Consider the following 15,892-nt stretch of genomic DNA (forward strand, 5'->3'; position numbering starts at 1 on the left):
GGACATGGAAAAGAAGGGCAAGGGTTGTGTGGACCGGCACCCCTTCTCGAAGGCTTAATCTAGTGCTTGGAAAAGTCCTAATGAATAAGTTACCTACTCAGGACAGGATAACTAAATTTGCCAAGGTTTCACCTATGTGTGCGCTATGCAAAAAGGAGGAGGAATCCACTCAACATCTGTTTTGGGACTGCATCGATGTAAGGTGGCTATGGAAGACTTTAAGTAGATGGGTGGAGAAGGCAGGACTGCATTCTAAAATTGATGCAAGGGGAGCCCTTTTTGGTGATTTTAGGCCTCTTCAAGAACCCAAGGCGCCTCTTTGGAATGTCCTCAAGGCCATAGCCATTAGGAGCATTTGGAACCATAGGAACAAGAAGATATTTGGAAGGGTCTCTTTTTTGTCCCTCTTAGTCTGCAACAATGTAAGTGTGATGTATTGACGGCATTGAAACGTCTAGGAAAGAAGGCCTCTATTTATAGAGCCTATTTCAAAGCTCTTAAGTGTAGTAATTGAGACTTCTCAGTTAGATCCGTCTCCCCTTTTTTGGAAGATGTAAACATTTTTAAAATTCAATATAACATCACATTACTTTTTTTAAAAAACTCAACTAAACACATGGTCCTATTACAATGCCCCTCTTAGTGACCAAGCAAGTGGAGCCATAATAGATTTTTAACAATACTAAGGTGTCTTCATGATTTTTAGCTAAGAATGGAACCCTTGACCTTAGGTTTAAGTCATCATCTCATTACCACTTGAGCTAGGGGTCGCAAATGCAAATTATCTACTTTGGAAACATAAGAAGCACTATCGGTAAGACCTTGGTAAATCCTTTACTTTGGAAACGTAAGACGTAAGACCCGCCGCCTGGTGCCTCTTATGTTCGTCCATACGACTTAAGATACGCAGGCGTCAAGCCCTATGAGGACGGGGGGCGAAGGGGCGATGAGGACGTTCATGATACGGAGGTTGGGGGGCTGGGAACGGGCGATGAGGACTTTCATGAGCGAAGAACGGAGGCGCAGGTACCAGTAGCCGCGGCCATTCACCAGTAACGGAAGGAGGAGGAATGTACTGCTCTGGGAAGTGTTCTATTGAGTGATCAGATACAGGGCACCGTCCTCCCCGGGGCCGATGCCAGCCAGGACCTACCTGGCATACCGGATAGTGCCCCATATTGAAGTGCTCTGCACGGTCGCTCCCATGATGTGCAGGTCTAGAGTGTGCTCCAGAACCACTAGAGTGCTGAGGAGAGGTATGAACACCGGCTGTGGATACGTTTACTTCACCAGTCGGTTTAGTGCCGGTGTTAGGAGTATTAGCCGGTTTAGTGCCAGTATTAGGAGTATTAGCAGGTTTAGTGCCAGTGTTAGCGGTATTAGCCGGTTTAGTACTAGCTGGATTAGGGCTAGGCTTAGAGGATGTGGTTGATTGGGACGGCTGCTCGAGAGTGGGAACTATGCGGACTGTGTTGTCGGCGTCCAGCCATAGCCTCACTGTGTTGGGCTTGTCGGGGCTGTGCTTTAGCTCGCCATACGGCACCATCTCCACATTTAACGACGGGTCCTTCGCCTCCAGCGCCTCCTTCGCTTCCTCGCCATCCCAGCCCACCAGATCTGGCCACGTCCTCGTATTCCCTCCTCCTCCTGCACGCCATCATCATAACCGTAACCACATACATCAGTATATCGATACTCATCAACCTTACGAAATAATTAGGACTTTATAATCAATCGGACTATAGCTTATAGCCACCGGGCGCCTCGCTAGTGTACTGATACTGCAGTTGCAGCTCCCGCCATTGACAGTAGTACGCTATTATTCGCCCTGTTACGCCTACCTGCAGTTGCAGCTCCCGCCATTGACAGTAGTACGCTATTATTCGCCCTGTTACGCCTCTCTTGCGCCACCTGAACTCGCCACTCGATGCAGACTCTCAGCAAATCTCCCTGCTTAATAAAGACCCTCCTCAGAGTGGAGATCGCATCGAATATTTGTGTCCAATTGTGCGCTTTATAACTTTGGAATAATATGTTTATGATGAACTTTTGGTGTGGCCTTCGATTATTCGATAGTTGCACAATATTCTGATTTCTGTCAACGCTCTGGAAATGATAGTTGATACCCTCAATTTCTGAAACTTTTTTGTGTCTCACGTGCGTTAATGGTAGCGCGTAAGGCGACGGTTCGGTTCTCCTGCAGTTGGACTTGTACGCGTCATAAGGAACTTTCGCGGCTCGCCTCATTGTTCTCTGGTAGTCTGTAGATCAGGTGGCGTCGGTTACATGGGCCTGCCATTACGACGTGTTGCGGCAACAATGACTACTTTTAACTTGTTTTCTAAAGTGGTGTGTAATTGTATAAAACTAAGAGGCCGGATCGTGCCCGATCTTCGAGGGTCAGGAGCAAGGCTTTTCTCCCCATAGAAATTCTTTCTAATACACCCATACCTTTCGATTAGAGTAAACTAGGCGTTCCGCACCTAGACTCAGCCCGGCGCTTCGCGCTAGGACAGGCGCGATTTATGCGGGTGGGGGCGGGAGCGGGTGCTGGACGTGTGGCACCCGCCCCCGCGTTCTCTTTTTTTCTTGTGGGGGAGGTGGGGGCTGCCACATGGCACCCGCCCCCCACCTCTCATTAACTAATAGTAAATATTATCATTTATGAATTTTGCAAATAGAACAATTTTGGGCCACGCATATTAGGAAGGTTCACTAGAATCAAAGGTTAGATGCATAGAAAGGTTTATGCACACCTGATCCAAGTAATAAACTCATGTGGCCTTCGATAAATTCACTGGAAGCACCAAGTCCTGCACAAGCTCTCTCTCTCTCTCTCTCTCTCTCTCTCTCTCTCTCTCTCTCTCTCTCTCTATTGCAGAACTTGAAAATGAGATCTCCCTTTGCCTCCCATGGTCTTAAACCCTTATTGGGCTTAGCCTTAATCTACCTGATCACTCCCCATGCGATTCTAATACCTCCAAGCACTCTTTTTTCCCATTTTTCTCCCTGTTTGTGCCCTGTTTGAGCTTGTTCAATAGCAGAACCCCTAAAGTTTTCTCCTTCAATTTCTTGGTCCTACCCTACTCTAAATGCAACAAAAATCAAAAGCGAAATGCTGAAATGATTCCTCCTACTTGCCTAATCATCAAAAAACCAAAATACTTACTTATTGCAAAGATTAAAATCAAAAACCTCCTAGCTATCTCAAGCTCCGGTTTGGGGATGAAACCCTTACTTCATCGCTCGATTTGAGATGCACAAGTGCTTAATCTTGAATCCATTGGCCCTAGCAACGGAACCAAAATGTGGAGGCAAGCTCAATCGTCAAGACCCACGGACTGCTTATTGTTCAAGTGTTTCAAGCGAACATGTATGGCTATAATTTTTTTTATTATACTTTGGAAAAAGAAATAAATTTTTATGAATGAGAGTCGAGCTCCCTCATGTGCAAATTGTAATCAAACTTGGTGGTACTCCGCATAGGAATATGGATCTAAGTGCATGCAAGGGGAAAAGACCAATGTAGAGACGAGCTCACGCTCAACCACCAAGACCCACGGACTACTTATTGCTCAAGCGTTTCAAGCAAATACCTATGGCTATCTCTCACCTATTCGACACACCTTCAGTCCTATCGGGATGTTGTGAGCTTACCTCGATGCCCAAACGAGTTGCATCCTCCCTCAAGCACACTGGTAGCTCCACAATTCGTGATGCAAGCTCAAGCAACCTAAAGCCTCCACCTTCAAGCTTCATCCTCCATAGCCACACGCAAGACAAGAGAAGAGAAGAGAATAGAAAAAGAGAGGAGATGATGGAGAGCTTCTTCTCCTTGATCCCTCACCCTCACAGACTCACTCCCTCGCACTCTATCACTCCCTCTCTCAAGCACACACAAGCAAGCAAGAAGGAGAGAAGAAGAGAAGGAGATGAGTTCACTTTGCCACACACTAAAGAATGAGCTCCTCATACAATTTTCAACTTTATATACAAAACTCTAAATCCCTTTTCGGCGGTCATCCCCTTATCCCCTTTCTTGCATGCCCAAGGCCCTTTTTCCCATTGTCCTATCGTTGGTTTGAAAACCGCATTGCAATGGCCAAACTAGGTGCCCATATTATAAAAGTCTCAGAGGAGCAATTAGCCAAATGGTAGTCTCAAAGAGACCCAATCTATGTGATGTCAACTTCCTTTCGAGTACTGACTACCATTCGGGGTATGGACTTAGTCGGAACTAGCCAAGAGAACTCTCTGGCTGATAAGGTTCTCACTGAGGAGGAGTTACTTGTTGCCAGTAGACTCGAACAAGGTACCATGCTACTCGATGTTGCAAAATATCTATTACTATTGAGCAAGCTGCCGCGAGTACTGGATACATGTGTCACACTCCAATACAATCCTGAGTTCTACAATTGGTTTTTATCCTCACGAAGTAACTAGGATTCGTAAATATGTACATAAATAAACAATGAGTTTTGTGACCCTGTATAGATAATATCAACACACATAAGCAATGATTGTCAAGTGCAGGGAGAAGAGTTGGGTTTGACAGGGTGAGCTCCTCAGGCCCTCCTTTCACCACACGTCTGGAGGTTGTGTGACCGTTTTCGCCTCCAAGTGGAGGGCATACAACTCTCATTATTGCCATAGGAAGCCCTGACCAACACTTCTACGGGCGTAGACGGGGCACCGTCCCTTTCTACAAGCTTTTCCCCCGTTTTTGATTTATCCTTCCGGGGATGAGCCCTGCTTCACTCCATGACAACCAGTCCATGCAACTTAGCATAAGCCAAGATCTGCTAATGACTAGAGGCAAAATGAACATCATCACGGGGGCTGTTCCTCTACAACAAACATTGCATGCCTCACCTCACCCCTCCTCATCATATATGCTTGATAATCCACTATGTAATCCCTTCCATGTGAATAGTTTTATCCTACCTTAGGGCATAATCCTTGGTTCGCATTTTGCACATTCCCCTACGGTAGCAATCATGGACCACATAGTGTAGCTGGCCTACAAGGAATCTCTTCGCCGTCGGAGGGAGCGTAAGGTACTAGCGCCCCCACCAGAATGCTGCCTACTCTAAAGAGGTATGTGCCGAAAAGAGGCCCCAAATGACACCACCCAGGATGCAGGTCAAAAACTCCCCAAGCCAAGAGGACGAAGGCTTAAGGGAGCACACGGGGTGTGGCAACACTGGCCATGCAAACCCCCACCAGCGCGCTCAGGAACTAGATGCTCGAAAGAGAAGAGAGAAACTTGAGACAAGTGGAAATTTGATGAATTATTTAAAAGCATTCTCGAAATAGCTGTGGCCAGGGACTACACCATTCGGGTTCCGGATGATATCTTCGCTGCCCAACCTCATAGGATCCCCTCACCGGCACAGCCCCAGTCGCCTGACCACTCGGACTTACCCTGCCTTGTACAAATAGAGTAGCCCTTATGTTGTATAAGCTGCTTAACAAAGGCCATCCTGCCATAACTTTTTGTCTTTAAATGGTTAAAGGGGTAGGCTCCCTAGATGTATACACTTTCCTTACCTATTGCTAATACATGCCACGTCTTTAACAAGCACCAGAATATGCATCGCAGTCAGTATCATAGGATTTTGATAAAGTAATATCTTATCGTGTTGCATCTATTCATTATACTTGATGCATGTGACTTGCATATACTCTCATGAAGTGACAAGTGGATGCAGGACGATGCAGGTCTTTGTGCGAAAGTGTTCAATGCCCAAGTCACCACAAGACTACCAACCTCACAAAGAGCCATGACAAAGTCACATTGTTGAAAGCGAACATCTCCCTTGCTGATCGCCCACATCGCATGGCCCATAACATAGTCATTGGCTATGCTCTCTTTCTGGGTCAAGCTCTACATTTGGCTCACGACAATTGTTACCTCAATTGTATCGACATCACGTGTCACAAAGAGGTTTGCAAAATCTCAAGTGTATCTCCCCATCTCAACAACTGTTTCTCTAACAACGAGGCTAGGGCACAATCATCGCTGTAATATCCATTTCCTGAGCCTTCCAAGCTCAACATTTCCCAACCCATTGAAAGACTGATAGCCTCAACATATTGCAATGGTTGTACTCATGCAAGTTTCCAAAAAAAAAGAGAAAAAAAGGGAAAAAAGAGAGGAGAGAGAACAAGAAAAAGAAAAGAAAAAAAAGAAAAAGAAAAAGAAAAGAAAAAGGAAAGGAAAAGAAAAACAAAAAGAAAAAAAGACAAAAAGATAAGAAGCACCCACAATCACGGCACAACACCTAGGGGTCCTCAAATTAGATATGTCCAGTGACCTTGGTCGACTGGCTCCGTACTTAGTCCCCTAGCCCTTTAGCATCACCCACAATTGTTTAGGTCACATCAAGGGCAGGACATACCTAGGAAGCTTGTCTCGCCTATGGTTAGACCTATCACCCTGACCCATTGGCACGATTCCTTTTTTGCACTCTGCCTTAATACTGTTGCAATCCATCGTGTAAGTCACGCACGAACATCCATGGAAAGTACACCGTACTCGTCAAGCAATAAAAGTAGCTACCAGCTACCGCAAGTGCGGTGTCTATATGTTCAATTATGCTACGTCGTGTAGTCACAACGCAAAGGATGTCTCATACACCTTCATGTGTACTTCTTCTCAACATGGACAACTTTGCTTTATCCACGCGTTGTTACGAGAAACCAACCCGTGGTCTTTTGACTACGTAATATCTAGGTATACACGAGCATTCACATATTATCTGCACCAAAATATATACATAGGTTGGGTCCTCAAGTGCAGGACAATAATCTTAGCTTGCTTAGAGTTCGACTTGTCTGCCAACCTAATCGAACTACATCTTGTGTATGATCAAGAAGACTCACACTACCCCTAGGGAGAGACCACATATGTGAGGTTTTCAATTGCAAGTATTGAAGACTCCAACAAAAGTGTTGTTCACTCTTCATTGACACTCAACTATGAATCCTTATCCTTTATCATCCTGCAAGTCCGCCAAGAATCGTCATGTGCAGAATCCCCAACAAACTGCCACTTGTGCTGGCCATTAGTGCAATCCCCACAAAGAACAGCCCTACCACCAACTCCAACATCCCTACTACCAGCCACCTAGGCCACCAACGTGCCCCAACGACCTTCCTCCCCACCACCACCAACACTTCTCCATGGCAACCATAGACATCCTTGCCACCCACGACTTTGGTGCATGCTAAAGCCTACTACCTACGGCTGTGAGTGCCATGGGACTGGCACTCATCTAGGAGGGGGTAATGTTAACCATCAAATGAACAAGGTGGAAAAGTTGGAAAAAAGTGAAACAGAAGATGAAGGCGCGCCAAGAAAAATATGGAAACACAAGAAGTGCGGAAAAGGCCTAAATCAAGGAAAAAGACATACGAGAAAAAGCGCAAGTTGATACTTTTATAAAAAAGGCGCAGGCGCACTATGATTTATGTTAAGAGTGTCGGGCTCTCACCCGTGCAATTTGTAAATGTAGACGGGTGGTAGGAAGGAAGCTAGGAAGATAGGAGGACAATGGGAAAAAGGACCTATCGGCCATGTAAAAAAGGGGATAAGGGGATGACCTCCCAAAAGGGATTTAGGATTTTGTATATAAAGTTGAAAAGTAAATGAGAAGCTCATTCTTGTGTGTGGCCAAAAGTGGCTCTCCTCTTCTTCTTCTTCTTGCTCTTGCTTGCTTGAGCTTGTGCTTGAGAGAGGGAGTGTGAGAGTGTGAGAGAGTGAGTGTGTGAGAGTGAGGGACCTGGGAGGAGAAGGTCTCCATCTTCTCCTCTCTTCTATTCTCTTCTCTTGTCTTGCTCACGGCAATGGAGCTTGGAGCGTGGAGCTTGGGGATGGAGCTTGCTTGAAGCTTGCACTTGGATAGTGGAGCTACCAGAGTGCACGGGAGAGGAGATAACTCGACTAGCATGGAGATAAGCTCACTACACTCATGGATAGGTGGTGCGTTGGCTATGTGAGAGGTAGCCATTAGTGCTCAGCTTGGAACGCTTGAAGCAATAAGTGGTCAGTGGGTCTTGGCGGTTGAGCAAAAGGTCCCACAATGCAATCCAAGTACAGACTTATTGGCTACCCCCCCTTAGGTATGCCTCATCCTCAACACCCTCATGTTAGCATAACAAGTGATGTTCATCGACAATCCTTGAGTGATGTGAGCTTTCATCCTAATGAGATGGGGACGTGAATATGGGTTGCCCTCTGTATTTATCAAACGAGCATGAGAGAGGATGGGATGAGTGACCAGTCTTTGCCCTTTAAATCCAACAAGTGTGAATGGAGCATTGCACACATGGGATGGGCTTCTGAATGCACAAAGTGCAATTTGTTCCTGTGCACAATACTATAAAGCTCTGTGGCCTTCATTCTTGCACTATATACCAGCATAGGGTGGGATACAATATTGTACCATCAATTACGCACAGGGTATACAACCTTTGCACAAATGATAGTGATAATTATATCAATGGGGTTCAGGAATGGGTTGCTCTCCTATATTTATCAACAGAGCGTGAGACTGAGGGGGGGTTGAGTGTGATTGGTATTCTCTTCAATCAATTATTGAGAGGTGAGGATTGAGGGATGTTACAATAATTGGAGTCATATATTTTCTTGTTTCCCTACGCTCACATGGGATGGGCCTCCATTACCACTACACACCTCAGTCTATTTGGTACACTGCACAATAAGGCTCCATGGCCTTCTTTCTTGCACATATGCCAAATAGGTTGGGACACACCGATGCACCATTAACTGTGTACAATGGCATACTCCCTCTGAACCATCCCTCTTGTCAATTTCTAAAACGGATGAGAGATATGGGTTTCAATTATTATAATCGAGTAATGTGAGTCATGGGGGGGCAAGTGCCTGATCTATCATCTTTACATGAGTGATTATCAAGATTGAGTGATGTATACTTCAAAATCAACAACTTAACTAGCTCTTCATCAACAACTCTACCTCCCTAGGTGTTTCTGCATGGTCCTTGCCATGCTAGACGAGTGTGATATGGTGAGCCATGGTACCTCCTACCGATGACTATGACCCTTCACGTATCATCGATGGTTCCCCTCGACTATCTGCAAATCGGGCCAAGTTTTTCTAACCCTAGCCCTTTTGTTTAAAAGTGTTAGTCCTATTTTAAGTGTGGGGATATTAGCGTCCAGTTTGTTGTCAAGTCTTAGATTCCTGTTGCTTAGTACCCCTCCTCCGATAAGGTCTTAAGTATGGGGACGCATCCTTAAGACCTCCCTATTTGCCCTCAAAACCATGTCTCAACTAGATAGCCCCATCCTATCATGATGGGACCTAAAATGGGCCAACACTTGCTATGGCACTAGCCAGACCTCATGCATACAACAGACACCTCCACCACCACCCGACCTCCTGGTCTAGGAGCATCTGTGATATCTAAATGCACACTAGATACTTCTAATATTGCATTTGTAGCTAGATAAGAGTCCAACTAAACCTTCCCCAAAACCCCTTAGAGGGGGCATCCCACACATATTGGCAATAAGCGCCATGTATCACACAGAAAGGAGGCACTCCACCGGCTGATTGCCTTGACCCCATTGTAGCTCTCCTACATTTTGTGGATTGGCCCCTAGATGCACTGCTTTTATATATAAACACATTCGTACACAAGACTCCTCTCTTTGTCAGTGAGATCCAAGAGATACCATGTTTCTTAGCAAGAATTTTCCCCAAGAAATGAACGACTAACCTACGACAAGGGAATTCTCACCCTCTCAAGCATGGGTCAACTATAATTCAAATAATTGCTATGCATTTCCAGGAGTTGATACCACATGTATGATCGATGCAATAGTGGATGTCTCATTGTGCACAAAAAGTTGTGTCTCAAAATCAGCCTATGTGCTAGTACACAAACAATCTTTCCATGAATTCCAACTAATACACGTATATGCTTCATTGCAAGAGTCTAGCACCAAGGCGAACCTTATGCTACTAGATCTCCATGATCGATTGTTTAGTTGATTTCAAGTGTATTGAAGATTTTAGTCAAGAAGAATATGACTTGTGAATCAATGGATTCATTATGCTCTCTACACTAGATTCTATATCCTTTTGTGAGATTGAAGTACTAGAGGCTTTTTCTCTAGTTGAAGTGACATTCTTGGTCACAGCCAAGGGATGTGATTGTATGGGTTCCATCTCAGAATTGGAAGTAGTAATTTCCGATTTAGTGAGTGGTCAATCGTGGTAGTCAAAGATGACTGTGCACTTGGATCCTCAAATTGAGTGAAAGTATTTATGGTCTTGGTATATATCCAAATTTGTTTGTGACAACACTCATAGAGGGAGGCCGTCACTCTTTTGATGTTTTTGTAGTTGTCATATGGATCCTTTTCCTAAGATTGAGTAGCTACACTTGAATGTTGCTATCATATTTTTTGTTTTGGTTTGGGTGACAAAGGTTCTTGGTTTCAAGGAGATTTTGGTTGGTTTGAAGAAGTAGCAACAAGCTGGGATTGTTTCTTATCAATACTTGAGGGCTTTATCTCATCTACCCTTAAACTTTCAATTTCAGCTTGAGCAACATCACATGGAAGTGGTTGCTTTGGCTCTACCTTTTCCTCCTCGCTTGATGACTTTTTTGACACTATCAATTCCTGGTGTGGATTAGTAGCAACTTCAAGTGGTTGCTCTTTTGGAATTGTGGGCTCAAGTGTCACAAGAACTAGCTCATCAATCACTAACTTATCGGGTGTTGTCTCCTCAAGTATCTTGGTCCATGTCCTAGATCTATGTGTGGGTCTCTTTTTCTTTTTCTTTAATTTGGATGGGACTTTGTTTGTGGTCACTAGAGGTGGTTTTGCAACCAAATCCAACAATTTCTTACATAAAAACCATGAGCATGGAGCAACATTTTTCTGCACCCATCATAACCTTGTTCTAGCTCTCCATCGATGCTTTTGATTACTTGTCCTTAATCTCTTCCCCCTTCTAGATGCAATTCTATTCCCAACAACATGAGAAGTTGTGGTAGTGTTTGAAGTAGTTGTGGTCTCTCCTTTGGTTCCAGCAAGGTTCTTACATTGAGCAGTTCTCTCTTGCTTCGGTGTGCCTTGAGTAGTTCACTAAGAACTCTATGGATGTCCTCTCCAGGCATTTGATTTGACTCTCAAACAAGCTTCTTTCCCTTCTCTAGAGAAGAGACAAGGTTCCCTTTGCTAAAAGTAGTGACTATCTCCACATCTAGTAAGCTTAGGTGTATATGGTATGCTTCTAGTCCACAATGCATGTGGTTGCACGCTTGAAAGGTCTTCTAAGAAAGACTTCCTTTCCCATATCTTCTTAATTTGGAAGCACATAAAACACTGTGGGTATACTTTCATCTCAATAGTCAAGAGAATTTTGCATCATCCTAAGAGGGAATAGGCTAATCCTCCATATGGCTTAACAGTTGTATTTGTTGGGACGAGTTCTGGTTGTCTGATCTCAATCCATACCTCATAGGTCAAGATGTTGTAATATGAACCTTCATCTATGAGAGTGTCAATGATGAGCCCTTGCTTGGCAATTAGTTTGACCCTAAGATATATAGGAGGGATTAGCTATTCATCTTCAAGGTTAGTGTTTGTGGCTTGGACCTTTCACATATTAGGCATGGTAGACCTAGTTAGGGTACTACATGAAACATTGTGTGTTTGATAGTCATGATGTATGTGAGTGATGCTACACTCAATGCTAAGGTCAGCCCTTGGAAGTTTACTTATCACCATCTAGTCTAATAGCTATGGCATAAGCTCTTGTGTTGCTAGCTCTGGCAATATGGGAATGGATAGATGGATGAGAATGTTCACTTGTTTGTATTGACTCATTAGGTTTTAGGAATTCGAGACCTAAGGTTGAGTCCATTATGAGGCGCATCAATAGAGTGTAAGGCTCTTAATAGCCAGGTGACATACTCTTCAACTCTTCTTGCAATGGTATTGTGTGGTTCTTGGTGTGAGTATTCTTGTTCAACACTCTAGGCTTGTCAACTCTTCTTGGATTTTGCAACTTCATTTCTTGGAGTTCCTATCCTTCAATTTTTTCTCTTGTTGTTCAATTGTTCTTGTGATCTTGGACTAAGTGCAAGTGGTGAAATTATGGGCTCAATGGTTGGCTTCTCCTCTCAGTTTTTGCAGTCTTGGCACTTTCATTGAATGGGATTCAAAATTATTCAAAGGAGGGTTAGAACTTATGGCAGCTTGGTTGATAATATTTTACTCATTGGGCCCTTGTAATGATTGGAATGGAGCACCTGATGATGGCGGCTTTGTTTGGGCGATTTCCCCCCTAATGACTTGCAGTGTCTTCTATATGTAAATGTGAAAGTGACTATTGTGGTTGTGCACTATTATCATAAATGACCTAAGGTAATGTAAGCCCAGTGTGTGTTGCTGAGGTCGCCTAGGCGTTATGTGCAATATGTGGCAGGTCCTTGAAATATGATGAGGTGGTTACTTAGTTTAACAAGCTCCTTGGTGAGCTCTTAAGTCATTAAGATATTTACTTCAAATGCTTGACTTCAAAACCTACAAGTTAACAAGGCACTTTGTAACACTTTGATTCCAAATCTCACAAGAGTAAGGTGTGCAAAATCAAGCTCTCTTCCTTTCCAATGCAATGTGTATGGATGCAATTAATTCCTCAAAGTATCACAACCATGTCATGCTAGCTCTAACATGCTACTTATCGGTTGCCTAGGCACGTTTTTAGTGGTCCATTGAGATATGAATCTAAGAGATGCCAACCGGGACTCTCATGGAATGTTACGGGATTTGTCGCCTAGGGTTTCTCGAGTACACCTCGCAACGGAACATTCACAGCCAAGTTTGCAGCCAAGCCAACTAGGGTCGACCTGAGACTTGGGTCCCTAGCGGTCAAAGTCTCTTGACAACATTCTAGCGTCGGGTCTTAGACATCCTACTTTACACAAGGATACCCAAGCTGAAGTAGACACATGTCACATGTGGTTCAAAGAGGATGGGAAACGAGAAGGACATGCCACTCAACCTCTTTACCCATAGGGTATAGCCCCATTCCGGTCCCCTAAAATGGCATGAATGGGGTTCTAACCTAACAATACCTAAAGGTTGTATGACTATAGAACTTTGTGAGAAGCCTCCCAATTCTCTGGGACCACCCTATCGTAGGATGGTGGATCAGTCGGGGATTCCACCCACCCGCTTCCCTCAATAGGAGTTCTTTAGTTATCTAATTAGGTCCTACCACATTTATGTATGACATTTAAAATCAACTTCTTTAATTAAGACTTTTAAGGAATAGGGTTTGTTCGCGTAACTTACAGCACTGATACAAAAATAGCTCAAACAAGCTCCTTGGAAGTAAACTTAATGTTAACCATTCAGGTGAGGTACAAGTTCTATCCACCATAGGACATTTTCCATGATCCATAAGGGCGCGTCTTATTTTCCTCCAAGTTTTTCCCTTGCACTAATGATAGGGCATCGAGATTCTATCTCGAGATCACGCAGATCGCTTGAATAGGACCCGGAGAGGTAGGGAATTTATAGCTAGAGTCTCACCTTGGCATCCGAGCATCCTCCTACATTCAACAAACTAATCCACGAAGAGACCTCTCATGGCAGGTTCGGTCCATATTCCCGTCACAGCTATTAGAACACCCTTGGATAGAGATTGGTGGCTAGTGAGGCGTGGATTGGCACCCCCTCCATGAACTTTAACCTCATTCATTATACCAATTTCTTATGTGACCTCGGGCCATACAATCCTTTCACAAACACTATTTCTAGATTTACAAGCACAAACAATAATGGAGGCGAGTGCTCAGGACATCTACCAAGGTGGAGTTCCTATTTTTGAATGCTTAGCGTTCATCTTTTTTGGGTTTTTCTTGCCTTGGTGTCAACTACAATTGATCTTATGAGAGGTAATTGTCCTAATTTGCTAACCTTTTGACTTGGGTTCTTGTCTTGAGATCACAGATCTTAGATGATTTAATCTAAAATTTCAATTGTCATTTGGTAATCATTTTTCTCCTTAGAACTTAATCAGGGTTTCTAAGTTTACCCTATGGTTTCACTCCCTCAAAATTTCATAACATAAACTTTTGTTCATTCCTCACACAAGTCAAGAGTAAACTAGGCCCTTTGCAATCCTTTAGTAGTTCTGAGTATCGAATGTCACATGGCAAATGGTTGTTCTTTCTTGTGGATACGATATTCGAGTTTTCTTGAATTGACATCGAGTTGTATCATGGCTTAAAATGATACCTCTAAGGGTGTTATTGGACTTATCGCGACTAGTTGCTAGGATAGAGACCTATGAGCGTGTTTATTTGATTCTACGTCAACCTATGATCGTAACAATAGCTTGGCTTATTTAGAATTAACCCTACATAGGTCAAATTAAACCCTGGCCGTAGTTATCCGATAGGGTTTCATGTACCAAAACGCCTCTTGCAATTAAGTTTAACAATTTACATTTGCGTCTTAAATCTATTTTTAAGATGAATCTCGATCATGTAGTGCAACCGAAACTATCTACAATGCCATGCAAGTCTAGATGTAGGTCTTTCCTGAGTTGATGGTACAATGCGGAGCTTCGATTCTTGAGAATTCATTCCAATGAATTTATGCAAATCATAAGTTGTGATTTATATTTTTTTAAAAGTGCGAGGTACATGAATTCCTCATGCCTAATGTAAATGCAAGCTTTTTTTAAAAAAATGGTTTATAGGACATAGTCCTCTTACACGTACTTGCATATTTATATATATTGGTAATCTAGAATGCACTTGTAAAGATTCGTGCCTAATAGTTAGTTTAGTATTGCAAACAACCCATAAATGCTTAATCAATTCATGGCAAATCATGACCATTATGAACTTGATTCAAGCATGTGCATCTACATTTCCAATTATGCAAATTATGCGATGCAAGAGTATGATTCCCTTCTATGATGACTACACTTTATTGTTTCATTCATAGGAGTAGACATCGTAGTAGTACCTAATTTTGGAGTGATGAATTGGAATGTATACCCGATAATCCATTCGTGTTAGTAGTGGCATCTTTGCTAGATCCTCCTCTGTGGTTGTGGCCTTTCTGGTTACTTGGGAGAGTTTGCACTTCAAGGCCATTTCGGAGCTTGGAATGCGGGCATTCTCTTTCCTCGGTGCACTCCTTTGCGTGGGAGTTTCCCACACTTTTCTTTGATTCCAACCCTTTTTCCAAGTTAAGGGGTAGATAGAGAACCCACGGGAATAGTGAGGGAGAGAGGATACTTGTAACTTCTTTCAAGAGAGGGAGGAAATGAATTTTCCTTGAGGCCTCTCTCTCTCTCTCTCTCTCTCTCTCTCTCTCTCTCTCTCTCTCTCTCTCTCTCTCTCTCTCTCTCTCTCTCTCTCTCTCTCTCTCTCTCTCTCTCTCTCTCTCTCCACAAGTCAACAGTAGGGGGAAGATAGCGTGTGCTCCTTTGTTTAATGGAGGGGGGATTTTATAGGGGGAGATGGGTATTAATTGGGGGAAAAATGTTGTGATAAGGAGCCCTTTGCTCAACTCCATAGCCAATGTTATCATCGCCATGCGGCCTGAGTGAGTAAGTTTGAGGATGAGTGAGTGGGTATGAGTGATGAGGGATGAGTATGAGAGAATGAGTGTGAGTGGATGTGTGTGAGTGAGGGATGAGTGGGTAGGGATGAGGGAGTGAGAGTATGAGTGATGTAAATATGAGTGAGTGAGGGATGATGATGAGTGAGTGAGGATCAGTGAGTGGGTGTGAGTGAGGGATGAGTATGAGAGAATGAGTGTGAGTGAAGGATGAGTGGGTATGGAAAGTTGGGTGTGTTAGTTT

At 43.6% G+C, this 15,892-nt stretch overlaps 1 protein-coding gene across 1 annotated transcript; it reads right to left on the reverse strand.

Annotated features, from left to right (window-relative positions):
* Positions 1 to 670: 670 nt before the first annotated feature.
* LOC148029123 (uncharacterized) lies at positions 671 to 1,991 on the reverse strand. The gene is made up of 2 exons (XM_087687879.1): positions 1,842 to 1,991; positions 671 to 1,647 (listed from the first exon to the last, which is right to left on the reverse strand). The coding sequence occupies exons 1-2, from the start codon at positions 1,861 to 1,863 to the stop codon at positions 914 to 916; spliced, it is 756 nt and encodes a 251-aa protein (XP_087544005.1). The 5' UTR covers positions 1,864 to 1,991; the 3' UTR covers positions 671 to 913.
* Between the last annotated feature and the right edge of the window lie 13,901 nt (positions 1,992 to 15,892).

The sequence above is a fragment of the Lygodium microphyllum genome, chromosome 11 (genome assembly GCF_053477565.2).
Source record: "Lygodium microphyllum isolate KBCC chromosome 11, Lygodium_microphyllum_v1.1.10, whole genome shotgun sequence".
Lineage (NCBI taxonomy): Eukaryota > Viridiplantae > Streptophyta > Polypodiopsida > Schizaeales > Lygodiaceae > Lygodium > Lygodium microphyllum.

Excerpts from the sequence above, each read along its gene's own strand:
- LOC148029123 (XM_087687879.1), bottom strand. The coding sequence starts at position 1,863 with ATGGCGGGAGCTGCAACTGCAG. Across the intron at positions 1,648-1,841 it reads GGCGGGAGCTGCAACTGCAG|GAGGAGGAGGGAATACGAGG; the intron begins GTAGGCGTAACA and ends GATGGCGTGCAG.